The sequence below is a fragment of the Callithrix jacchus genome, chromosome 5 (genome assembly GCF_049354715.1).
Source record: "Callithrix jacchus isolate 240 chromosome 5, calJac240_pri, whole genome shotgun sequence".
Classification (NCBI taxonomy): domain Eukaryota; kingdom Metazoa; phylum Chordata; class Mammalia; order Primates; family Cebidae; genus Callithrix; species Callithrix jacchus.
The window spans coordinates 59,048,860-59,074,678 of NC_133506.1; the positions used below are offsets into that span (position 1 = coordinate 59,048,860).

Here is a 25,819-nt window from a genome sequence, read left to right on the forward strand (position 1 = left end):
CCCTGGTCCCCAGGGCAACCCGCGGAGCACCAGCGAGGGAGGCTGGACTCTGGGAAGTCCACGCGGCTCGGCTTTGGAGGCAGGGCAAGTGGGCCGGGCCTGGGGCGGTGTCGGAGGCTGTGAGAGGAGGATGTGGGTCTCGGGAAGGCAAGGGGCAGGGGCAGGGGCAGGCAGAGCGCCGGGGAGGTGGGCCCGGGCCGTGGGAGCCGAGGGCAGTGGAGTGGAAGGTGGAGGGCGCAGGGACCTGGTGGTCTTGGGGAGGCGGGCCTGGGACCAGGGGTGTGTTGGAAGCAGGATGGTCTCAGAACCGCCTTCCCAGGTTGACGACCAGCTCCTCTGGGTTTTCCACCTGGGAAGCATCCTTCAGAATTCCCTCCACGGTGAAATCCACCCTAGCCTCCAGCCAGGGCAGGGCTTAGGCCTGGGGTCCTGGCCTCCTGCTCTCAGCTTGCACCTCACCCCGGGCACACTCCCTGCTGTCCCCAGGGGGCTCAAGGGTTGCCCCTTTGAGCATGAGGCAGACATGGCTTGATGGTCCCTGTGCAGCCTTGGGGAAGTCACACACTCACTGCTTAGTTCTCATTTGCGGTTCAGGTTTGTCCAAGGCCCAAGTGGCTGGGACAACCTGAGATCCCAGGGTTGCTGGGAGCTGGGGCGACAGCCAGAGATGCAGCTTGCTCTCCAGGGAGCTGCAGCAGAGCCTGGGGTCGCAGCTGCGCTTGCCGGTGCACCACCAACAGAGCTCAGGCTTGCCTCAGCAGCTGGGCGCAAACCTGGGATGAGAGCAAGCACCAAGCTTCTCAGCCTCAGTCTCCTGGGAAATGGGGTGACAGAATCCAGCCCCTTCGTGGAGTGTTGCTGGTGGAGTCTGTGAGCTCACCAGGCACAGGATCCCCAGTCCACAGGGAGGGAGGAGGACTGCTCCTCCAGGCCCGGGCCTGGCTGCCCTCCTCCCACACTGACCGGTCAGCTGACCTTGTCTTTGGTGAGGCACATCTCTGTTCTGCAACTGCGGTGAGATGTGGAGAGTCCCCAGGAAGAACCGGAGTGGGAGGATGGCCCACAAGTGTCCTCAAGGGGGTCCTATACTGCATAAGACCTCGCTGTCTCCTCTCCACAGCCCCATGGGACCCCCTTTCAGCACCAGTGCTAGGAAGCGGGACCCTTGCCAAGCACTGGGGTTCCTGCCCTGGTGGTTCTGGCCAGAAGCCCGCAGTCCTAGCCTTTCCTGTTCCGTCCTCCAGGCCACTGTCAGTAGAGGTTTTTGCCCCTCAGCATAAACTACGTCCAGATCTATAACCTGCCCATCCAGCCCTCCAGGCAGCCTCTTCCCAGAGAGTTGTGCCCCCGAGGAAGGACAGAGGCCCAGCATGGGGGCAGTCGGCTGAAGCCATTGCTAAGCAAGCTGTGGTCTGGGGAGGCCAGCCCAGCTGACACCCAGCCCTACCCCCAGCTCCCGGATGATGAGCGCCTACGTGGCAGGCCCGGGCCTGGACAAGATGAAGTTGGGCAGTCCCCAGTCCCTCCTGGACCAGGAAGAGGCAGAGGACCAGCAGCTGCTAGAGCCGGAGGCATGGAGGACCTACATGGAGCGCCGCAACGCCCTGCGTGAGTTCCTGACCTTGGAGCTGAGCCCGCAGCTTCTCAAGCGCCACCATGCCCGCATGCAGCTGCTGCGGAAGTGCTCCTACCACATCGAGGTCCTGCCCAAGCACCTGGCCCTGGGCGACCAGAACCCACTGGTGCGGCCCAGCACCGTGTTCCAGCTCATCGACCCCTGGAAGTTCCAGCGCATGAAGAAGGTGGGCATGGCGCAGACCAAGATCCAGCTCCTGCTGCTCAGGGACCTGCTGGAGCAGCTCGACCACAGTCGCGCTGAGCTGGACGCCCTGCTGGAGTCGCCCGACCCGCGGCCCTTCCTGGCCGACTGGGTGCTAGTACAGCGGCGGCTGGCAGAGGTGTTGGCCACCATGGACAGCTTCCTGACCATGATGGTGCCAGGCCAGCTGTACATCAAGCACCGCCTGGTGTCCGATGTTGGGGCCGCCAAGATCCCGCACATCCGGCTTATGCTGAGCACCAAGATGCCCGTCATGTTTGACCGCAAGGAGTCGGCGGCCCACCAGGACTGGGCCCGGCTGCGCTGGTTCGTCACCATCCAGCCGGCCGTGCCGGAGCAGTACGAGCTGCGCTTCAGGCTGTTGGACCCACGGACGCAGCAGGAGTGCGCCCAGTGCGGCGTCATCCCCGTGGCCGCCTGCACCTTCGACGTCCGAAACCTGCTGCCCAACTGCTCCTACAAGTTCACCATCAAGAGGGCTGAGAGTGCCACACTAGTGTACGAGCCGTGGAGGGACAGCCTGACCCTGCAGACACAGCCACGGCCGCTGGAGGGGCCCGGTCTCAGCCACACCATCCGAGAGGTGATTTTCTAATATTTATCCACGAATAAAGAGGAGTGTAAATGCACATACAGAATTAAAGAAACAAACCTATTTACTTTTGAAAGGCAGTAGCCACCAGTGTTTTTCCTGGCTCACAACATGAGACCTCAGCCCAAGCTCAGGGACAAGGAGGCCTCCCTGTCGGAGGGGGCTTTTCCCCCCACTCCCTGTGTCCAGTGGAAGCCCCAGGTCCTCTGCTCCTGTTCTTCCCCAGGGGGACCCCCCCCCCCGCAGGTCAGACCTCCCAAGACAGCTGACCTGGAAGCTGGAAGATCCCCTGACACCGGTGGCCACCTCCAGTGACAAGAGCTGCTTCACAGGGGCTCTGCCATCCTGGCCCTGGGCCCTCTTTGCCACCCCCATCGCCGTGACCAGGCTCGCCTTCCTTGCCTTAGGGGCTTCGGAGCTCCCTCGGGGGATGGCACTCCTAGGCTGTGGTGCCTTCCATCACCCCCTGCCCAGCCTCACGTGCCTGAGGAGGCAGCCACACCACTGAGGGTCCCTGGCTGTGAGCAGCTCAGCCAAGCCCCCCATGCCCCACCCCCACCTTTTGTTCCTCAAGGGCCCCCCAACCCATCCAGCTCCCTCTCTCCTCCAGGATTGGAGGCTTTTGCTAGGCACCCAGCCCCTGCTTCCCCTGACCTCTCACCTGCGGGGCCCCTGCTACCGCTTACTCCCAGAAGCCTTCCCTGGCTGCAAGCTGGTGAGGCCCTCAAGTCCCCTTCCTAGAGGTGCCTTCTCATCCTCCACGCGGGCACTTCTCAAGCTATTCCAAAACTACTGTCTATTTCATGACTGCCCATGAATAGCTGTGCTCTTCAAGGCAGGGCCGGTCTAGCTCACCAAGGAGGCCATGGTCCTGGGGACTCCATGCTCCGCCCCTCCCTCCACAGACGCCCAGAACCTCTTTTCCAACAGAGACCAAAGCCCCAGCCACCATCTGACCCCCAGCTGGCTCTGGGAGGCCCTGCTGTGCACTTCCAGGGGCGGCTGGTGTCACAGGAGCTTCTGTGGACATGGCCACAAATGGGCCAAGTGTGGAGGGAGCCCAGTCCACTGCGGCCAGGGATCCAAGGAGCAGCTTCAAAGGTGGGACTAGTAGGACAGTCAAGGCTAGTGGCCTCAGGGACTTTGGACTTGGCCAGGCTGGGGACAGAGTGCAGCGGTGGGGGGCCACCAGAGCAGCTCCAGAGCCCTGGCCTGCCCTCAGCACACCAGGCACCAGCCTTCCTCATGCCCAAGACACGCTCCCCACGCCCGAGACACCCTCCCCATGCCCGAGACTCCCTCCCCACACCGAGACTCCCTCCCCACACCCGAGACTCCCTCCCCACTCCCGAGACTCCCGCCCCAAGCCCGAGACACCCTCCCCACACCCGAGACACCCTCCCCACGCCCGAAACACCCTCCCCACGCCCAGACTCCCTCCCCACTCCCGAGACTCCCTCCCCACGCCGAGACACCCTCCCCACGCCTGAGACACCCTCCCCACGCCCGAGACACCCTCCCCACGCCTGAGATTCCCTCCCCATGCTTGAGACACCCTCCCCACACCGAGACACCCTCCCCACGCCCTAGACACCCTCCCCACGCCCGAGACTCCCTCCCCACGCCCGAGACACCCTCCCCACGCCCGAGACTCCCTCCCCACGCCCGAGACTCCCTCCCCACGCCCGAGACACCCTCCCCACACCGAGACACCCTCCACAAGCCTGAGACACCCTCCCCACGCCCGAGACTCCCTCCCCACACCGAGACATGCCGGAGCCACCGGCTGTGCAGGGGTCACCGCCCTCCCCATGGCCCTGCACCGGGCGCTCCGCACCTGGCCCTTGACGGCCTCCACGCTACGTCCCAAGCACAACTGCCATCCACTTTTGCCCCCCAGCCAGGCCTCAAAACACGAAGAAGTTGGAAGAGCTTTCAGAGTGGTCTTCATCATTAAATTAATATCTAATCACATAATTCAAAGATATAAAAATTGGAATGTAGAAGGTGGGGCAACCCCTCCCTGAGGACTGGAGGGGCAGCAGGGGCAGAGCTGCCCTGGGGCAGGTGGGCGTTGCTGGGTCCCTCCGGAGGGAAGGCTGAGAAACCGACACAGCTGAGCAGGTTGTCCCGCAAGGCTCGGTCCGGGTGGAGTGTCGTCCTAGCACCTCCCGGCTCCTGAGCCCGCTGTGCAGCCCACAGGAAGATGGCAGGACTGGCTTTTCATGTTTCAGAGGGCCAGGTGTAGCGATGTGGACCCTGGCTTTGGGCTGCCCTCCAGCAGCCCTTGAAGGACACAGGCAGTGGTGGTGGGAAAAAAGCCCCCTCTGCCAGGGAGGCCTCCTTGCCCTGAGCTTGGGTTGAGGTCCCTGCTCCAGTAAAAAGGATACTGGGTTTTGTTTGTTTTTATTTTTGAGACAGGGTCTCGTTCTGTCGCCCAGGCTGGAGTGCAGTGGTGCAATCCTGGCTCACTGCAATCTCTGCCTCCAGTGATTCTCGTGCCTCAGCCTCACAAATAGCTGGGATTACAGGTGCCCACCACCATGCCCAGCTAATTTTGTATTTTTAGTAGAGACAGGGTTTCACCCTGTTGGCCAGGCTGGTCTTGAACTCCGGACCTCAGGTGATCTGTCCGCCTCAGAGTGATTCAGGCTTGAGCCACTGGGCCTGGCAGGATGCTGGCTCTTTATTTAAATAGAAAATAAATTTAAACTCCACCGGGTAGTCACAGATGGTGTCCAAAGGTCAAAGGGCAGTCTCTCCAGGTTTTCCTTCCTGGTTCTGAGACTTCCCAGTGAAGGCAGAACTTCTTCGCGCTGGTCCCAAGGAAACACTTCTTGGCCACCCTGAGAGGCAGTGCTGTCCCCAATGTCCAGGAGAAGCAGGGGTGTGGAGACTGGCCATCCCCTTTCCTACTCCCAAGTGCGCCCACCTTCCCCCCAGGGAGACAGGCAGGCTGGTGAGCAGGTGGCGAGGTGGGCAGGGGTGCTGGCCTTTCCCTCCCTGTCTTGGAACGGTGCTGGAGGAGAGGGCTCTTCAGGAAGGCACAGCTGTCCTTCTCCGAACACGCACCTGGCTGGCAGGCACGAGGCTCTGCTGAGCCTTGCAGAAGTCCAGGAGGCTATGCCAGAGGGGGCAACAGCGCAGGAGGAGGTGGTCTCCTGTGAGCGTGGAAGTCAGGCGGGAGTCAGGCAGCTCCCTGGCCCCAGCCCCGGCCCCACCTGCTTGCCCAACAGGGAGGAGCCCAGCCCCACCCTCACTGATCAGGCAGAGCCCCTCCTGTGCCCACGTGAAGGCCACATTCACTTGGTTGGGGTCCACGACAAAGCCCAGGAACTTCTTGAGCCAGCTCTTGGTCGGCTGCTGGTCCAGGTCGCTCTTGGCACAGGTGCGGACGGTGCTCACCAGCACGTAGCGCCACTCGCTCCCTGTGGGACAGGAGGTGAGGCCCTGCAGCTGCTGCACCCACCCTCCTGGCCCCCCCACAAGCCCCCAGCCTCACCCTGGCTCTTGGTGATGGAAGACACGACCACCCCGGCAATGCCCTCTCGCAGAAGCGCCTTGCTGATCTCAGAGGCCTGCGCATTGTAGGGTGTGAGGACAGCGAGATCCTGGGGCTCCACTGTCCTCCCCAGGGTCAGCTGTTTGGTGATGTGGACCTGAGGGGCCAAGGGGACAGTTGGATGGAGCCTGGTGCCTCTCCTGTACCCTCCTCCTCCAGGAAGCCTTCCCTGCCTCACAGGCACAGACACTCACCACCTCAGCTACCTCCTCCAGGTTAGCCTTGGAGTTCTCATTCCCTTCGTCCATGGACACCAGAAGCCTCCACTCGTGGCCCTGCACATGGCCAAAGATGACAGGACAGCTCTCCTTGCCAGCGTGGCCCAGGACACTGGGAGGCCACCTCAGGCCCTGCCATGTCTTCAGCCTGCTCTTGTAGAATGCCATGGAGGGGAAGGCACAGATGCCCTCATGCTGCAGGCAAGAGTGTGCCAGGTCAGAGGTGCCCGACCTGCCATTCGGGGCTGTGGCCCCCAGCAGCTGCACAGGGGCTGGGGGCTGAGTGGGGGGGGGTCCTCACCATGCAGTACTGGTTGTCCACTGCACGTGGGCTGGAGGTTAAGTGGGGGTGCTCACCATGCGGTACTGGGTGTCCAGCATGTGTGCGTCCCCGTGGTACCTCTCGAACAGAGACCGGTCCAGACCCAGACTTTGCAGCCACTCATTCTTGACCACAGGCCGCAGCTGCTTGTGGTCTCCAAGAAGAACCACCTGGAGGAATGGGCAGGCCAGGCCCTGATAATCCTAGATCCAGAGGGACCCCAGCCACACACAACGCTCACGTCTGCACACACCAGGCACCCAGGGTGGGAGACCATGCCAGAGACGCCTGCCCATGGTACCCACACCCTCCCCCACTAACCTTCTCGGCCTGTGGGAACTGCACCAGGGGGATGAGGGTTTCAGGCTCCGTGGCCATGCCCGCCTTGTCAACAAGGATCTGCCTCACGTCCAGGGTTTTCAGGCTGGCAGAGGCTGCGCAGGAGCAGGTGCAGACGATGACCTCATGCCGGTCCAGCTCGAACTTCTGAGCGTTCCACAAGACCTTCTTGTACCTGACAGGGACACTGCCTGTCACCCCAGAGTGCCATGCTGTGGGCAGCTCCAACCCCGGCCCCTGCCACTTACAAAGCCAGGTCCTCCCTGGAGAAGACTTCCCCTCTCTGCAGCCGGGCATCAAAGGCCTTTATTTCTGATGAGTACGGGTTGGCGGCCTGCCAGATCCGGTGGTGCAGGGTGATGCTCCTGGGGGACAGAGCTCAGTGAGTCCCGTCCACGCAGGGCTGAGCTCCGTGGGCCCCATCCATGCATGGCTGTCCCGGGGGCAGAGCTCCGTGAGCCCCGTCCACGCAGGGCTGTCCCGGGGGGCAGATCTCCATGGGGCCCATCCACACAGGGCTGTCTAGACAGCCCGGCCCCACTCCACCAAAGCCTGGAAGACAGTGGGTGCACCTGAGGCTCTGGTTGGGCCTCCCCTCCCGGGGGCTCTTCCTGAGCAGGTTCCTGATGCCCACGTGCAGCACTGGGAAGTTGCTGGTCTCGGCCTGCTCGCTGTACACGCGGAGGGGCTTCAGCTCCAGCCTTCTCAGGAGCAGTCCTGGGTGCAGTCAGGGGACATGAGTACTGCCCAGAGAACCAGCACCCTGCAGGCCCCCCACCTACCCCACACACCTGCCAGGACATCCACCGACTTGTTGGAGGGGCTGTAGTACAAAATGCAGGGACCCCCAGCCGATTCTCCCCCCCGGGGGCGCTCCGAGCTGCACCTGCTCCTGGTTTGATTTATGAAACCAGAACACGATGTGGAGGCCCACAACCGTCTTCCCTGTACCTGCAGCCAATGAACAGGAGATCATAGCCTACTCCCGGGGTCCCTGTGCCCTAAAGCAGCCCAAGGCAGCTTGCGGCCTCCCGGCATCGGCCCTACCTGGTGGGCCCTGGGTGACCGTGAAAGGCTTCTCCAGAGCCTCCCTGACAGCCCGGTTCTGGCTGGGGTTCAGCCTGTGGCGGCCTGTGGGAATGTCGTAGGTCTGTCGCTCCAGGAACCTGCTAGGGATCACTGAGAGGGGCGGCCTCCCTGAGCACTCATGCAGGTCGGGGCTGGGAGCCTGAGGGGAAGCCAGAGGGGCGGGGCAGGCCTACCCCTGCAGACAGACTGTGGGGTGGCCCGGCCCAGAGCGATGCTGGTGACCAGTGGGGAGGCCTCGTCCAGCTCACTCACGGCTTCCTCCTCGCGGCTGGGGGTGAAGGCAGACACTGGAAAATCAACAGGACTCCCAGGAACAGGGCTACTGCCCTCGAGGTTCCCCTCCTGGAAGGGAGGATTCCGGCGAGGCCCCCCCAACCCCGCCTCGACCATGGAAGCCACTCACAGATCAGGAAGCTGCTTGGGCAGCAGCTCGACAGTGAACAGGGTCCCCGGCCTCAGCACCTCTTCTGGAACTTTCTCCATGCCCATGTGGTGGACGAAGAAGTGCCCCCATCTAGAAGCCTCCTGCCAGTCGACCCGGCGCTCCTGGTCCCTGTCCTCTGTCAGCCCGTGGGCCACCCAGGTATACGTGCCAAGGTCGACTCTCAGGCCGGGGCCAAGGCTGCGGGGCCCGGGGGGCGGGCTGGCCATGGATGCCCGCAGCCCCTCGAGCCGGATGCAGAGGTAGCAGCAGCAGAAGTTGATGTCGACATGGTTCTCCTCCAGGAAGGCAGCCTCCACGCAGAAGGTACCCTGCAGCTGCCCCTGCGGCGTCTGCGACGCATCCCAGGAGATGCTCAGGTGCTGCAGTGTGACAGAGTCATTCTCGGCAACAGCGCTGGTGACTGACTCCAGGGCACAGAACGGCTCCCACACGCAGGCGTACTCATCCACGTTGCAGTACTGGTCCCGCGGGGCCTGGTACGTGTGGCCCAAGAAGCAGTCTCCAGGCCTCTCCACATGCTCCAGGCAGAGGCTGAAGCCAGGCACTACGGTCCAGAGCTGCGGGCTTGGAACCAGGAAGCCATGCTGCAGCCTGGCGCCAAGCTGCACCTGCAGAGTGTCCCCGCTGCCCAGCTCCCGGGACACCTCCAGGAAGTGGCCACAGCAGCTCTGCTGCACCTGCGCCAGCTCCCACTGCCGGGGCTCCTCTCCCTTCTTCTGGATGAGGGCAGCCGCCTCCGGCCAGTGCTGCAGCTCCACCAGCGCCAGCAGCTGCTTCCAGAGGGCGGTGGAGATGGCCCAGTTGTGCAGGTCCAGCATGGGGCCAGGTGGCGGCAAGGGAGGGCTGGAGCTCTGCACGGAGTAGACATGGCGCCACCAGAGGAGCTGCAAGCCCGGCCGGCCCGCCAGGGCATGGGGTTGCTCCGCCAGCTGCAGGGAGGCATAGGGAATGGGGCAGGGATTGGGCAGTGTCTCCCGGTTGCCGGGGAAGAGCATCCGGAAGCAGCTGGATCCTGCCTCCACGTCCATGACGAAGCCCAGCTTGTTGAGAGCCTGGGCCTTGAGCTGCGCGGCCAGGTGCAGGCTGCGAGCCCGCCGCTGATAGCTCTGGGCAAGCACATGCTGGAGGCTGAAGTCCTGGCAGAGCCCATCAATGTCCCTGGTGGAGTAGGCAGAGTCCCCGTGGCCCAGCACCTGCAGAATCTGCCGCTGCAACACCATGTCCAGGTACCTCTAGATGGGTGAGGTGGCCCAGGTGTACCAGTCCACCTGTAGTGAGTAGTGGCCACCCGGATGCCCATCGCCCCCCTGGCCGCTGCAGACAAACACCGAGCGCTCCAGGGCCTTTCGGAAGTCACGGTCTGCAGGTGCCAGGAACAGGTGCATGTCATCTGTGGAGATCAGGTCCACCATCTGCTCATAGTCGTGGGTGTGGGTGGCAAACTGGACCTCCTTCCAGAGGGAGGCCAGGAGGTGCAGCTGCGTGTTGGGGGGGCCACTGTCACCGCCGCTGCCACTGCCACCGTGCAGGTGGTGGCTGAGGTGCAGTGACAGGGGCACCCGCTCCCTGTGCTTCTCACGCACAGCCTCCATCTGCTGGCCACAGGGCACTGGCTGCCACCGCAGAGGTGTGACCATCCGCGTGCACTCGTTGCCCACCAGGAACTCAGCTACAAGCCTGTTAAACTTGATCATGTATTCCTTCACCATGAGGTGGGCCACGCGGAAGCCCAGGACACTCTCCTCGTCCGGCTGCTCGTAGAAGCGGTTGGACTGCAGGCGGCACCGACGCAGCTGCCGAGAGAAGTAGCATGTGGCCACGACGCAGGCATCCACGGAGTCCAGGCGGGTCGACAGCTGGTGGCCGGTGCCCGGATGCTGCCTGATCACCTCCTCCGCCTCCTCATAGGACAGCTGGCGGTCAGAGCAGACCACGGAGGGTGCAAATCGCAGACTCTTCAGCATGCTGCTGGCCTTCTCCAGAGTGAGGAACAGGGAGATGGCTAGGCGGTCCCGGCCCGGCAGGAGGCTGAGTATGTCCTGGCAGAGGCTGGCTGGAAGCATGGGCACTGGCTCCCTGTCGGGGGCATAGAACACCACACCCTGCCTTCGGGCCTCCACGTCTAGCACCCCATCCCGGGGCATGAAGCTGGCCACATCGGCGATGTGCACTGCCACCTCGAACCTGGGGCCCAGGTCCTGGATGCTGAGGGCATCGTCGAGGTTGCAGGCGCCCTGGGGGTGCCTTCAGGCCGTACTCCAGGCCGAGGATGTGGAGGCCCTGCTCCCAGGTGCTAGCCTCGGGCAGCACCTCCCGGACGATGCCCAGCGGGTAGTAGAAGCCCGACCGCCACAAGACGATGTGCACCCAGAAGAGCCGGCTGTGCCAGGCCTGGGCCGGGAGCCTCTCCAGCCCCACACGCTGCAGCCGGCCCTTGAAGAGGCTGTAGATGAGCACCTGCGACGGGTCCTTCAGCTCCGCCACGAAGATCTTGGTGACAGAGCCATTGATGGGCACCATGATGCGTGGGTCCCAGGCGTCCATGCGGCACACGAATGCCAGCTCGCGCCGCCGTCTCTTCAGCACGCCCACCACGCGGCCCCGAAGCCGCCCCTTGGGGGCCCCATCGTCCGAGAGGAGCTGCACCAGCACCTTGTCGCCAGAGAAGGCCATCCCACAGTTCAGGCGGCCCCTGACCAGGATGGGGCCCGAGGGGGCGTCGTCCAGCGGGATGGCAGAGGCCTGCTCGAAGGTCTCCTGCAGGAAGGTGCAGCAGCAGTATTGCCCCGGTGCCGAGCGCAGCAGCTTCCGTAGTGCGCCTGGGGGCAGGTGCTCATACAGCCGGGCCTGGCTCGGGAACTCGGGCATGGCAACGGTGTCCAGCAGCCCGTCCTCCCCGACGGTCACCATCACCTTCCGGCTCTCGTTCAGAAGCTCCTGCAGGATGGTGTCGTTGGCGTTGAGCTCCCCGTCCAACAGCCAGAAGTCAGCCTCTGCATCCTCTGGCTCCGTGGACTCCACACCCTCCACAGCGGTGGTTTCTGCTACGCTGGCCCCAGGCTCCACATCTGCCTTTGCTGCGTCTCCCACTGGTGCTGCCCCAGCCTCCATCTGCACTGTGCTTGCCGTGAAGCCACGGGAGGCCGGGCTCAGAGCCTCCTCTCCTGGCTCTGCCTTCACTGTGGCCGTCCCCACAGCAGCCAGCTCTTTGGCCAGGTCCCCCATCGGCTCCGCAGCAGCCTCGCAGGCCCCCGAGACCCCAGCCTGGGCCATGCCCTGCTCAATCTGCTCCATGGACAGGCTCTCAGGGCAGACACTGCACTGTTCTACGCACTCACGGATGAAGCTCTTCCAGAGCTTGCCACAGGCCCTGCAGGAGCAGAGGACCACGGCGTCCCCCACCACCACCAGCTGGGACTGGGCGCACGTCAGGACGGTGTTGAGCACACGGGCGTCAGTAAAGAACCTGGGGTCCAGCGCGCCGGGGCTGATCAGGCTCTGGCAGGTGTGCACTGTGCTCAGCACCACCACCTGGAACTCCCGCCCTGCAGGGACGCAGCGGTCAGGCTGAGTGGGTGGGACAGCGGGACCAGCTCGGCTCCTGCTGATGCCAGGCTGAGGAGCGGGCCGAGCCCCCTGGGACATCCTGCTGAGGCAGCTGGCAGTACCGGGCCCTGCTGGTCACCCACCTGGCAGGATCTCAAAGCTGCCCACAGACACCTGGCCTAGGTCCTGCCTCCTCAGCTCCTGCCTCAGCGCACTGACCTGAAGACACAGCCAGGCTGGGGATGAGCGCTGAACGCAGTGAGCACTCGGCCACCCCCAACAAGGAGAGGGACCCCTGCCAAGCCCCAGACACCTCAGGGACCGAGCCCCACATCAGCCCTGGAAGAAAATGCTGTGGCCCCCTCTTACAGATGGGGAAACTGAGGCAGGGGCTTGTCTGTCAGCCGGCAAGCCCTCACCCCTGACGGGGATGCAGTCAGGGGTGGTCGTAGGCCAGCTGTGCTCACCTGAGCCCCGTGGGAAACCACACAGATGTGTTCCTGCTCACGGCTGCCCCAGCAGGGGGGCCAAGTATTGTAGACCTCCTGCACCTTCTCCACGGCTTGGGCAATCTCGGCCAGGTTCAGCCAGGACGCCATGGATGTGTCCCGCTGGGGGCTGCCCGCTACGTGGCAGAACACGAGCGGGTAGTGTCGGGGGTGGCACGGGACCTTGCCTCTGGCGTGGATGGGGTCACCCTTGGTCACGTAGAAGTGCCGTGAGATGAAGCTGACGATGGCCTCGGTGCAGCGGTAGTTCTCGTGGAAAACCAGGTGGCTCTGCCACGCCACCTGGTGCATCTCCCGCTGGTAGTGCAGGAAGAGGCGGTGCAGCAGCGTGCGCTCTGCCGCCCGGGCCCGGGCCATGCTGAATAGCCGCGGTGTGACCTGCATGTGGTCACCTGCCAGCACGAGGCGGGTGCCACGCGAGGCATAGGCCAGCAGGATGAGGGCCTCGCACTCCAGCATCTGGGCCGCCTCATCGATGAGGATGTGGGAGAAGAAGCTGACCGGCACCCTGAGCGCACGGGCCTGGGAGGTGGTGGTGACCACCACGCGGTGCTGCGCCAGCTCTGCCCACGTGGGCGGGCGGAAGGCCTGGCGGTCGTCGGTCAGGCAGCAGTACTTCAGCGTGACCAGGTCCGTCTGGCTCGGTGGCCGGTCCGTGTACATCACACGGAGAGGAGTGGCCTCAGCGTGGCCGCCGCTGACATGGCTGTAGAAATACTCCCGGATGTAGATGTCGGCAGCGCTGCAGGACGGGGAGAGCTTGTGAGTTTCTTGCTGGAGGCCTCAGTGCCATCCGCTAAAGCACCTGCTGTGTGCCTGGCCAAGCTGCCCCAGCACAGCCCTTGTCCGGCTGTCAGGGGTGAGCAGCAAACACCAGTGCCCCCACTCTCAGGAGTCCGAAGGGCAAGAGGCCATGGTGGAGCCCTAGCAGCTCCTATGACGCTGCAGACACCTGCCCCTCCCAGGCTCCCCGAACCCTCAGTGCAGAAACCAGCTCGGGACGTCCTCACTTCCCCCTGGCAAGGATGGGAAGGCCCCGGCCCGGGCAGAAATCAGCCTGGTATATCCCCACTTCCCCCTGGCAGGGATGGGAAGGCCCCGGCCCGGGCAGCTGCTGTGTGGCCAAGACCCGAGAAAACTGCTTCAACCAAAGGGGAACTTCATGGTGGGGACAAAAGTCTGTGTTTCTATAAAAAACAAAAACCAGCCTCACCTCCAGGAAATGCTGGGCAGCCCAAGCCACAACCTTCCCCATGACTCTCTTTTTGGCCCAGGGCCCCTGCAGAGGCACCCAGCTCCTCACCCAACAGCAGACCCAGCACCCAAGGCCTGAGCTGGGCCTCATAAAGCCAAAGCACAGGGCTCACTAGCTATGGGGAGGGCCCCAAAGGATCAGAGGACAGGAGAGCATCCAGAGGTGACCGCCTGCACACGGGGAGGGCCCCACAGAATCAGGACAGGAGCATGTCAGGGGCGACCACCTGCCCAGTGTAGATGGGCGCATTCATTGGGCCAGGTATCTGGTGAGGCAGGGACAGGCCAGGCTCGGGCTTACCTGTTGGTGTGGGTGCAGATGAGCACCTTAGTCTGAGGCTGCCGGATGACCTCCAGGGAGGCCATGTCCAGCGTGTAGGTCTTGCCGGTGACAAAGGGGCCATAGATGAGCAGCGGAGGGACACGCCTCTCATTCCTGGGACCCTGGCCCGCAATGAGCGCCACGGCCAGCTTCTGCTTGCGGTTGCCACGCTGTAAGGATGGGACGGACCAAGGGCTGAGCAGGGCGCAGGCGGGCAAGTTGGGCACCACAAGCTGAGCCTCGGGCAGCGTGTCCACTGCTTGGTGCCAGAGGCAGAAGGTCGTTGGGTCAATCTGGAACTGCACCTCCAGGACCAGGTGAGTCTCGGGCTGCAGCCCTAGGGCCGAGCAGCAGAGGGCCGGAAGCAACAGCCACAGCGCCCGCTCAGACCTGGCCTGCCTCTCCAGCTGCACCTCGAACACCGTGTGACCAGGTGCGGGCACGGGGGCCACAAGGGCCGTGCGGATCGCCCGGACCAGCAGGAAGCCCTGGTCTGTGTCTGGCGTCAGGCAGGACGGGATGGGGACCTGGGCATACAGTGCTCCTGGAGGCGCGAAGAGCATGTTCAGTGCTGGCGTCTGCAGGGCTGTCTTCAGGGACACCCGGCCCCACAGGGCCAGCCTGGCAGGAGGGCCCGGCTCAGCTCATGGCCCCCAGCCACCAGCCCTACTGCAAGTCCAGGCCCCAGCCACTCCCACTGCCCCCAGCCCCAGCTCACTTGGCCACCAGCTGCTGCTGAGCTGCCTCCTCCTCATAGAGAAAGTGGTGCATCCTCTGCCGATAGTTGGCTGGCGAGATGGGGTCCAAGGCCAGGCCGCCGTGGCTGAACTCTAGGGCCAGGGCAGGGGCCTTGTACCTGGCCATCAGGGCCGTCTGCTCCACCGTCCGCTCCACACCAGGAACCACATGACGGTTGCCGGAGTGCCAGCGCTCCAGCTCCTCAGGGTGGCCGAGCACCAGTCCCTCTCAGGGTCCCGGGCCACGCCCCTGACCCAGCTGCAGCCCCAGCTTTCGCAGCAGCACCGGCTGGCAGCCAAAGTCGAAGGCCACCCATTGCTCAAAGGCACCGAAGGAGGCGGCCTGCACACGCACCCCCACCTGGAAGTCGGCCGCGGAGCCCAGCACGCGGAAGCGCTCGCCCCGTGCATAGAGCTGGCCCGGCAGGAGGCAGGGAGCCACCAAGGAGAAGTCTGTGCCAGGCTCCTGCTTCAGCAGGGCCACATGCAGCAGGGGCTCCTGGAGAGGAGGCCAGACAGTGAGGGGCGCCCAGGACCGCTCCCTTCCCTCCCGAGAGGCGGTCTAGCCAGTGTAGCCCAAATGCAGGGTTCGAGTCCCAGCCCTGAGACTTCTTGGATAGAAGCTAAGCAAGTCACTCAGCCTCTGTGCAAAATGGGGGTCACTGAACGTTCCTGGGGTCCCTGTGGATGTTTGGGACCTCCCCACCCACTCTCCAGGTGCCAGACCCTGGTGAATCCTTGTTTTTGTTTGTCTGAAACAGTTTCGCTCCTGTCGTCCAGGCCAGAGTGCCATGGCTCACTGCAGCCTCCACTTCTAGGGTTCAAGGGATTCTCCCACCTCAGACCCCCAAGTAGACAGACCACAGGCATGCACTACCGAGCCCGCCTAATATATGTATTTATTTTTTTAGTAGAGACGGTTTTGTCATGTTGGCCAGGCTGGTCTTGATCTCCTTACCTCAGGTGATCCACCTGCCTCGGCCTCCCAAAGTGCTGGGATTACAGGCGTGAGCCACAGCCCCTGGCCGAATCCTTGTTTTAACCAGTATACTCTATAGAGTAACCTACCACGGTGGGACTCTCCCAGCCCCCCTGTCTGTAGGTGAGGAGACTGGGGCAGAGAGGCTAAGGGACTTCCCCAGGTCACACAGTTGCTGAGCAGCAGTGCCTCGGTATCAGCTCCATGATGCAGGCTCTCAGCTTCCACCCGGGCTGAGGTCATCACCTCCCCAGGCTCCCTCCGCCCAGTCGGAGCTGCTCCCCGCTCACCTCAGAGTGGACGGCAAACGTCCAGCTGTACTGGGTCTTCCTCTCCTGTGCCTGGTGCCTCAGGGGCTGGCTGCAGGTGACGCGCACTCCCTCGAGGGTCTCTGCCAGCTGTGTGGAAGTCCACCTTCAACAGGAGGCCGGGCCCCACCCCACCCACTCCCTGGTCCCTTGAGGGTCTCTGCCAGCTGTGTGGAAGTCCACCTTCAACAGGAGGCTGGGCCCCACCCCACCCACTCCCTGGTCCCTTGAGGGTCTCTGCCAGCTGTGTGGAAGTCCACCTTCAGCAGGAGGCCAGGCCCTGCCCCACCCACTCCCACGGCCCACTTACCACAAGGACCTCGCTGCTGCTGCACTGGTACTCAGCCAGCAGCCGTTCCTGGTAGGACACCAGCCCATCCTGCCAGGCTGACTGTCCCCGCAGCTCCGCAGCCTGTGCGCTCTGGACCCACTCCTGCAGCTCCTGTGCCGAATGCGCCTTGGTGCAGGCGTCCCCATACTCACAGAGGTCAGGCCTGGGGGACAGGAAGGTCAGCAGGGCCTCACGGAGGCACAGCTGCCAAGCTGAGTTCAAAGACCAGGACCTCCTCAGCCCAACACTGGCCTCTGCAGGGAGTGGAGGGCTTGCCTTGTCCCACCCACTCCGGTGCCCCCAGGACAAGGCCCAGCTCAAGCAGCTCCCTTATCCGGGTCCTCAGAGGCCACGTGGCTTCAGCCATCATGCAGAGGGGACCACAGGTGGCAGGAGCCCCCACCCACTGAAACTGGGTGCCCCTGGCTCTGCCTACAGTGGACTCATGCCCCCTCCAAGCTCCTTACTTTGGGCAGAGCTTGAACGTGGAGAGTCCTGGAGGCGGGGAGCAATGCTCCCAGGGCATGGTCTGGTTGAAGGCCACCATCTGTGCATGATCCGGGGAGGCGCAGTGGTTCTCAAAGGCCTCCTGAGAGTGACAGGTGACCAAGCAGGCGGGGCAGTATAGCTGGGCCCCAGGGAGCCGGCCGAGGGGGGCCGTGCGCCCATCGCCATCAGGGGCAGGGGGCGTGAACAGGTCCCCCCACTGGAGGCCACCCAGCTGCTCGGCCTCCCACACAGCCATCTCCACGGCGCTGTGTGCGAACTGGCAGCGGGACTCTCCGTGCCAGCATGGCTGCCCGCGCCCCACAAACCTGCAGAAGGCGGGTGACTGGCCGACCCGAGGCCGTGGCCTCACTGCCACAAACTGTTGCTTGTGGCGGCCCTCAGTGCTCACGTGGGCCAGGAGGGAGGGGCAGGCTCCATGCTCAGGGCACTGCCCCTGGGAGTCCACGTGACAGACGCGTAGTGGGCAGCACCTGAAGCAGAGGGAGCAGAGCAGTTCGAAGTGGCCACCAAACTCGGCGAAGATGGCCTCAGCCACCCCGCCTGCCCCTCCTTGGGCCCTGCCGCCCCACACCTCTGCCTTCAGCCACACGCGCTCGAGACCCTGCTCGCGCTCAAAGGTCCAGACCAGGGCCTCCTCGCAGCTGCAGGCAAAGGTGCAGCGGTTCCAGTGGCGCTGGCAGCCCAGGCCGGGGCTGTAGTAGCGGCAGACCTTGTAGCACAGAGGCCTGGGGAAGGCTGGCTGGCAGCCCACCCTGCACCAGACCTTGCTCTTGGGGGCCTGCTTGAGGCAGGCCAGCAGGATCTCGCCGGGGCAGTCATGCTCCACGCCACGGAGGACGCACGTGCTTTCATTGAGCTGCTTGCTGCAGCGGTAACAACCCAGACGCAGGTCCACCAGGGCACACAGCCGGGCCAGGGACGGCCCCCTGGTGGCTGCGGGGCTGTTGGGCAGCAGGCTGGACCCTGGAGGCGCCACCTTGAAAAGCAGCTTGGCTCCCCAGGTGGCGTCAGAGGCTCCTGAGCTCAGGGGTCCACGCAGTTCACTGGGACTGTTGGCCACAGTTCAAAGCCTGTGACAGAAGGGGCAGGTGAGACTGAGGCCGGGTACATCTGCTCCAGGCCCAGCTCAGAAGTGCGGCCTCTCCTCGAGGCAAGGAACTGGATTCCGCCACCATGACACCAAAGCGGAGGCGTTGGGGTCAGAGCCCACTGATTCTGACACAGCCAGACTTCCTCCTGAAGGGTGTTAGGCCCCACCTAAACGAGCCAAGGTGACTGCCTGTGGACCCCTGGAGTGGGGCGGAGCCCTCAGCTCAGTGCCGCCCCCAGCAGCCCTCCCCCTCTGCCCCAGCCGAGGGTCCTGTGCACCTGAGGGCTCAGGCTCCTGACTCTTCAAGGATGCAGCACCTCCTTTTCTGTTAAATGATGGCTGGTCCCAGGAAAAGAGGCCCCACACCAGCACCTGGGCAGGGGCCTCAGGGAGAGGAGGGCACAACCCTGCAGAGGCCTGGCCCTCAAGGTGGGCAGTGCCCAACAGAGCTCAGGGTACCAGGAAGAGATGGGCCTGGGTCCCCACCACACCTGAGGTACCACAAGAGGAAGTTTAAAGCCGCAGACTGGAGCATGGACTGGAGGCAGACTTGAGCATGAGAACCCAGCCCTCCCCAGGGACCCCTCCAGGAAAACATCCCAGTCTGCCGTCCAGAAAGGACCAGAGCTGAGACCCCAAATTCCTGTGTGGCGGCGAGTGCGGAGACCCAGGGCTGGGCCTTAATTCAAGGGCAAGGGCGCCTGCCCCAGGCTGGGGTCTGCGGCTTCCCAACCCTCCCAACCCCTGTGCCCCCTGCCGCTCTCACCCTCCTGGACCCAGTGCTCCTGCCCCCATCACCCCGAGACCCTCAGGCTCAACCTCCTGGAGCCACCCCAGGATCCCCACGCTCACCCTCCTGGGCTCACCCTCCTGGAGCCACCCGCCCCACTGAGCCTCCTTTCAAGCTCTCGGTTTCGATTCTGCCCCGGGCACTGACTCCGAACTGGGAAATTACCTCATGGCCCCCTGCCCCGCCCCGCCCTGCCCCACCTCCCCAAGGGCTCGGCCACAGGCGAGGGGACCCTGGGAAGCACCAGCAGGCAGAGGGCGCCCCTCCCTACAGGGCCAGCACTGTCGGAGGCAGAGGCGGCTGGGGGTTGGAGGCAGCTGGGGTGAGGGGACTCCTTTCCCACTCCCTCCAGGGCCCTACGCCCTGTCCAGCCCATCACACACTAGAGCCCCCAGTGGTGTGCTGGGCGGAAGGGGTGAGCCCTGCTGAGCCCTGGACAGCAGGAGGAACTGGTGACTCCACCACCCGCCCCTGGAGAAATCCAGCACCGCCAACCCGGAAGCCTGGGGCCCCTGACCAGCAGGGCCTGCTATGGCCCCAGCCCTGCTCACCCCCCAGTTCCCTCCATCACCAACCAGGATATGGCAGGAAGGGCCAAGTGGCCACAGGTGCCAGAGTCAGCGCACCTGGGCTTTGCTCTCTGTACTGACTCTGGGACTTCGGCAGCCCTTCGGGGAGGCCCCGTGGGGAGACTCATGGGGAGGCCTGTGGGGAGGCCCTGAGGGGAGCTGAGGCCTCCAGGCCACCTGCAGCGAAAGCTGCAGTCCCAGCCTTGCTGCCACCTCAGGGAGACCCAGGCCTAACCATTTCACCTAGACCATGCCTAGCTGTGAGATGTTTTTGTCGGTTAAAATGAGAATGTCCAATTAGCTGGGCGTGGGGGCAGGCGCCTGTAAGCCCCAGCTACTCTCGAGGCTGAGGGAGGAGAATGGCTTGAACCAGGGAGGTGGAGGTTGCAGTGAGCTGAGATCACACCACCACACCCCAGCCTGGGCAACAGAGCAAGACTCCGTCTCAAAACAGATAAATAAATAAAGTAAAATAAAATAAACGTCAATGTTGTTTGAAGCCACTGAGCTTTGGGGTGACGTGTTCTGCAGCAGGAGATAACCATGACAGTTACCCTGCCCTTGAAACAAGGAGCCAAGGCCGCCACCCAAGGCCACTGCCCTGTTGGGAGGGCCAGGCGGGGGCTCACTGCTCCCTCGGGAGGTCGGCTGGGTGCCCCATCTGCGATCAGGGAGCCTCTCTGCAGACCAGTCATGCTCGAGCTCCTCCGAGAGGGTGGCCCACTCATGGCAGCCCCCGGGGCCCGGCTAAGCAGGCTCTGTGTGCACAGAACGCGCACTGTGAGAATCCGTGCAGAACACCATGTTACTGGATGGAGAGGCTTAGCATCACACAAAGATGTAATTCTTCCTAAGTTAACCTGCAATCGCATGGTGGACACGCTGGGTTTCAAGTTCATGTGGAGAAGCATCACATCACCGGGGAACACTAGCCAAGCAGGCTCTATGGGCCAGGCGGGAGTGCAGTGAGGGGTCCCAGGTCGCTGCAGCCTCCACCTCTGGCTCAAGCAGTCTTCCCACCTCAGCCTCCTGAGCCGCCGTGACCACAGGTGCACACCACCACACTTAGCTAATCTGGAGTCTTTTCTGTTTTCCGAGACGGGGCTTCTCAGTGTTGCCCCAGCTGCTCTTGAACTCCTGGGCTCAAGCAAATCACCCCCTTCGGCCCCCTTGAGTGCTGGATTACAGGCTGAATCCTGACGCCCAGCCTAGGATGATCACTAAAAAGCAGACACGGCAGGTGCTGGCACAGCTTACTAAACACCACGACACCTGCAAAGACACCGAGTGCAGTGTGGCACAGCTTACTAAACACCACGACACCCTGCAAAGACACTGAACCCAGTGCAGACGCGCAGGTCCAGGGCCGAACAGAGTCCAGGCATAGAATCACACACAGGAGTCTGGTGAGGGATGAAAGATCGACTCTTGGCTGGGCGCAGTGTCTCACGCCTGTAATCCCAGCACTGTGGGAGGTCGAGGCAGGCAGATCACCTGAGGTCAGGAGTTTGAGACCAGACTGGCCAACGTGGTGAAACCCCATCTCTACTAAAAATAAAAAAATATATATATATAGCTGGACATGGTGGCGTGAGCCTATAGTCCCAGCTACGCAGGGGGCTGAGCAGGCGAATCCCTTGAACCCAGGTGGGAGGAATGAGTGGAGATTGCAATGAGCTGACTGAGCCATTGCACTCCAGCCTGGGAGACAGAATGAGACTCTGTTTCAAAAAAAGAAAGAAAGAAAAGAAAGATCAGCTCTCACACATCAGGGGAAAGACAATCCTTCAACAAATTTTCAGAACTAGTTAGCAGCATCTGGAAACAAAGGTGGGAGGGACGGCCTCTACCCAGCATCTTACACCACATGCAACAATCAAAGAAGACACAGAGGCACCTGGAGAAACCAGGGCAGGGGTGTCTGATTATCAGGAGTCTAGAGATGGGAAAGGCCTTTTTGGTGAGGCCCAGTCCCGGCAGGCGGGGCCAGAGCCTCTGCTCTCCAACCAGGCTCAAGGACAGGGCTGGTGGCTTCACACAGGCCACGAGGGGCAAATGCACACCTCAGAAATCACAAAACCTGTCGCCTGGAGCATTGGGTTTTTTTCTTCTTCTTAGAGAACTAATTAAACATCCACCAGCACAACAGTGATAAATTCAATGACACAAAAGTGAAACAATTTCCCATGGAGAAAAAAACACCATCAAAGGAGTAAAAACCCAAATGTGAGATTGTTGGAATCAATGCTCGCTGCCTCAAGGCAAAATCAGCATGAGACAAAGGGTTCTTCAGCAGCGCAATTCTTACTTTCTGGACTGCAGGAAGGGTATTCTCACTGGCCATTTTGTCACAAGAATACAATGAATAAAGGAAAACAGACAAATTTACTCCTTACGCATTTGGGGCTGCTCTTACTGCTGTGCTTGATTTTTGTTGACTGAAGCCAGACCTCACAATTTAACTAAAACTTGGTTGGCTAACAACTTAAAACTTTTTTAAACAGATAAAAGCAGTGGAGAGCTGGACCTTGCCTGTGAGCAGGTTTAGCACAGGTATCTTGGTTAAAGTACAAGGACAGAGTATACTACGTGCCGGTAAGCATGGCGTGTCTAACAGCTACAGAGGATAGGGCTTAACAAAGTTGTTAGCACACTTACTCTTGAACAAGAAAGAAAACTTTAAAAAGGAACTTTTCTACTTCCCACAAGCTAAAAACAAAATTCGACACATATCAAAGCTAAAAGTCTAATCTCTCTAGTGTATATTTTAAAGATCCTATAAATTAAGAAAAATATTTATAATCTAAAAGAAAAATGGGCAAAGGATGCAAATCAATATTTCACAAAATGTGGAAATAGAAATTGCTGTAAACAGAGTGAAATGTTCAACCTCCTCCCAAGGAAAATGCACACTAGACCCAGACGATAACCTGTCCACGTCTCTGACACTGTGGGCACTCGGCCACAGACTCTAAATTGGCAGCACTACCTGGAAACCAGGCAGGCCGGGAGCACAGGACACACGCCTTCCCTGCCTTCCCCAGTGGCTCCGCAGAGGATCCTCACAGAGGACACCTGTGCCTGTCCATGGCTCCCAGCAGCTTGCTTCTAAACCCAGTGGACTGGGATGCCCAGGGCCCACCACTAAGAGTCTACACAGTGGGCAGTCTCCACCCTGTGCCATTAAACACTCTAAGGCCATTACAAATCAGAAGGTTGGCCAGGCACGGTGGCTCACACCTGTAATCCCGGCACTTTGGGAGGCTGAGACGGGACAATCCCTTGAACCTAGGAGTTCAAGTCTCCTAGCTGTGATGGCCCCACTGTACTCCAACCTGGGAGACAGATGAGGACCATGTGGGCAGGACAGGAGTGGGAGGCCCTGTTTCTGCCCATCTTTCACATCTGCACACATCTTCTTAGCTCAAAACAGAAACAAAAGTACCACCTGGAGTCCGCAGAGCACTGAAAACCTGCAGGTTGCTGTGGTAGCTCCCTGGCTTCTGAGCTTTGCTCAGGCCAGAACGACCCTAACACAGGCTGAGTGTGAGGATACGGGAGACAGTGACACACGCACGCCAGTCAGTCAACACGATGACACGGGCTGCATATCAGTAATACTGTCGTATCAGAGTCAGATTTCCTGGTTCTGTAGTGGACAGCGTTGAGTTCTGAGGTTGCACAGCCCGAAGTGACGGGTGAAGGGCAATCGTGTCTTACTGTCACACACCCACAACTACGGGCTTGTACAGAAGCGGCCAGTGGGCCGGAACGATGCGGCCGAGTCTGGGTGGGGCACATGCAACCTTTGTACGCTTGCTTAGATTGCCTATATCAAATTATGAAGTAGGCAATATCTGCATGACCCACGCTCAGCTGTCTCACCTGGTCCCCCAGGCCCTCCTCACCCCCAGTGTTCCTGCCAGTGGGTTCTGTGGCTCCCCCAGCGTCAGCCTGCCGTCTGCTGCCCTCTGCCACCCACCATCACCTGAACCCTTCAGGAAATGCACACACCCTCCCACTGTCACAGTGCAGATGGAGGCCCCAGGGTTTAGAGCCAGGCCTCAGTTTACCTGTGACTGTGGGTCACGTGCTCTCGGGCAGGAACTGACAGCCTCTGAGCATAACACTCACCTAAGCAGGTCTTTAACATCTGGTTCCCATTTTCCTGGGGACCCTCCCACCAGCGGAAAGCTCACACCCCGAGTAGAGGCGGTGCCAGGGTCGCGGCAGGGAGAATGGCGTGGATTCCACATCTCTGCCTCTTGGCTTTGTTGGCACAGTGCAGCTGGGGGGCCTTCTTCAAGATGAGCCCCTGGGAGAAGGTCAGGGGAACACACCTGCTCCTTGCGGGGACGCCAGAAGGATCTGATGGGGGTTTAGTCCCAGGACAGGTCTATACCCACAGGGCCTCCCAGCTGCTTTCTCTCTGCGCCACTCTGCACACACCACCATGGGCTGTGCAATATTGTGATTTATACATTTATACATTTGGTTTCATCCTGTTTCCTGGCACAAACCCCTAAAATCCCTGGAATCACAAAAGTGGCAAGTGCCTTTGTGTACTGATATTGACCGAAGGCTGGCAGCCTGCAGGGCGCCTTGGAACAGGGTTGGTCCTTAGAAAGACCTCGGCAGGATTAGAGGGCGGGATTTTGTCCTCACCCAAACCTCCAGGCAGGGGAGAGGAGAGGGGGCCGGAGATGGTCATCACCAGGGGCCAGTGATGTAATAGATCATGCCTGTGTGCTGAAGCCTCCGTGGCATCGAGAGAGGAAGGGCTCAGAGAGCTGTGCAGGTTCCCGCAGGCAAAAGCTCTGTGCTCTCCCCCGTGCTTCTCTTAATCTCTGTCCTTTGTAATGCCCTTTATAACAAATGGGTGAACGTGTTTCCCTGAGTTCTGCAAGAACCTCACCCAATCGCAAGACATGGCCTGGGGCTTGTGATTGGTGCTGGGAGTGGGCAGCAGCCTTGTATGACATCTCCAGGTAGAGGACAATGCCTAAGGACAGACGGTGTCTCCAGCAAAGGGTATCTCCAGCTAGATGACGATGTCTCCAGATGTGGACGGTGTCTCTAGGTAGATGGTGTCTTCAGGTAGATGGTATCGGAATTAAACTGGAGCACACCTGGCTGGCACTGGCTGAAAACCTGACTGATCTGTTGTTGGAGTGGAACCCCCACCATCTGGTTCAGCAGTGAGCTGTGCTGTGATTGTGCAGGAGAAACTGACTCTCAAACGTCCACAACTGATGACGTCTGCTTTTTCTGACATCATTAGAGGCCACGAGCCACCTTCTCACTCTCTTCTCATCTCTACCCCAACCAAAGCCTGCTGGAGCCCTCAGGCCAGGCCCTGAGCAGGAGGCCTGGGGATGGTTGCTGCAGGGTCTAAAGGGCCTCCCAGAGGCAACAGAGAGCCTGGCCAGGGGCTGTGCCTTTCTCTGCCCACTCCCCACTGCACCTCCGAAGCTCAAGGCTTGGTCAGACCCCCTGAGATCTCCTGGCAGGTAGTTTCCTGGTCCCCGCCAGCCCCCAGTGTTCCCCGGCCACGTGGCTGCCTCAGAGTGCCTTGTGCCACCAGGTGCCTTGTGCACCCGTGGGGTAGCCGTGCCCATCCCAGCTGCCCGGAGGAGGGTGCCGAAGGTCTTCTTGCAAGGCTGCTCTCAAAGGCCTAGGCCTTCTCCGCCCCAGCCTTCCTGTATCCCTGCTTCTCCCTGGACATACAGGAAGGTGGCTTGCTCCTAACGCCCAGAGGTTGAAGTCCAGAACATTATTGCATACATCAGGAGAAACAGACAAGGCCAGGGCAGAAGGGAGCCTGGGACAGACCCAGGAATTCGGCCTGTTGATCTCCAAAGGACCTGAGGCAGGGAAAGTCTTTAACAAGTGGTGTGGGCTGTAAGTGTAGGAAAATGAAGCTCAGCCCCACCTCACTGCAGACAAACATCAGTTCAAGACAGGTCATCTAAGCATCAAAGTGAAACTGTGAAGCTTCTAGAAGAAAATAGAAGAAATTTTCACAATCTTGGGGTAGTCATATACTTCTTTTTTTATTTTTGAGGTGGAGTCTCACTCTGTCACCCAGGCTGGAGTTCAGTGGTGCAATCACCGCTCACTGCAACCTCCGCCTCCCCAGTTCAATCGATTCTCCTGCCTCAGCCTCATGAGTAGCTGGGACTACAGGCACCCACCACCACGCCCAGCTAATTTTTTTGTATTTTAGATGTGGTTTCACCATGTTAACCAGGATAGTCTTGATCTCCTGACCTCCTGATCCACCCGCCTCCGCCTCCCAAAGTGCCGGGATTACAGGCGTGAGCCACTGTGCCCAGCCAGGCATATATTTATTTAAAGAGAATAAAAAGCACACATAGAAAAGAAAAAATCCATAAACAATGTTATATAGGTCAAAAATGTCTGTACCAGTGGGAAAAAGGCAAATCCAAACTATTAGCAGAGAGAAA

At 61.2% G+C, this 25,819-nt stretch overlaps 2 protein-coding genes across 5 annotated transcripts; one reads left to right on the plus strand and one right to left on the minus strand.

Moving 5' to 3' along the window:
• Positions 1 to 16: 16 nt before the first annotated feature.
• FNDC11 (fibronectin type III domain containing 11) lies at positions 17 to 2,504 on the plus strand. Of its 4 annotated transcripts, none has more exons than XM_035302921.3 (2): positions 17 to 132; positions 1,245 to 2,504. In XM_035302921.3, the coding sequence occupies exon 2, from the start codon at positions 1,461 to 1,463 to the stop codon at positions 2,433 to 2,435; it is 975 nt and encodes a 324-aa protein (XP_035158812.3). In that variant the 5' UTR covers positions 17 to 132; positions 1,245 to 1,460; the 3' UTR covers positions 2,436 to 2,504. The 4 variants fall into 4 exon arrangements, with proteins under 4 accessions (XP_035158812.3, XP_035158813.3, XP_078228254.1 ...); XM_035302922.3 differs by having other exon boundaries at positions 1,454 to 2,504; XM_078372128.1 differs by having other exon boundaries at positions 17 to 84.
• A 2,595-nt stretch (positions 2,505 to 5,099) lies between these two features.
• Positions 5,100 to 17,285, minus strand: HELZ2 (helicase with zinc finger 2). The gene is given in 21 exon segments (XM_054256915.2): positions 5,100 to 5,593; positions 5,687 to 5,860; positions 5,935 to 6,091; positions 6,189 to 6,407; positions 6,570 to 6,704; positions 6,856 to 7,048; positions 7,122 to 7,238; positions 7,446 to 7,590; positions 7,665 to 7,738; positions 7,740 to 7,824; positions 7,921 to 8,052; positions 8,136 to 8,230; positions 8,366 to 10,642; positions 10,644 to 11,952; positions 12,097 to 12,172; positions 12,421 to 13,204; positions 14,018 to 14,659; positions 14,757 to 15,274; positions 16,045 to 16,152; positions 16,373 to 16,556; positions 16,861 to 17,285. Coding segments are annotated over 21 exon segments (7,827 nt in total). The 5' UTR covers positions 17,139 to 17,285; the 3' UTR covers positions 5,100 to 5,468.
• Positions 17,286 to 25,819: the final 8,534 nt, after the last annotated feature.

Coding starts and splice junctions, on each gene's coding strand:
- FNDC11 (XM_035302921.3), top strand. CDS start 1,461: ATGATGAGCGCCTACGTGGCAGGCCCGGGCCTGGACAAGATGAAGTTG.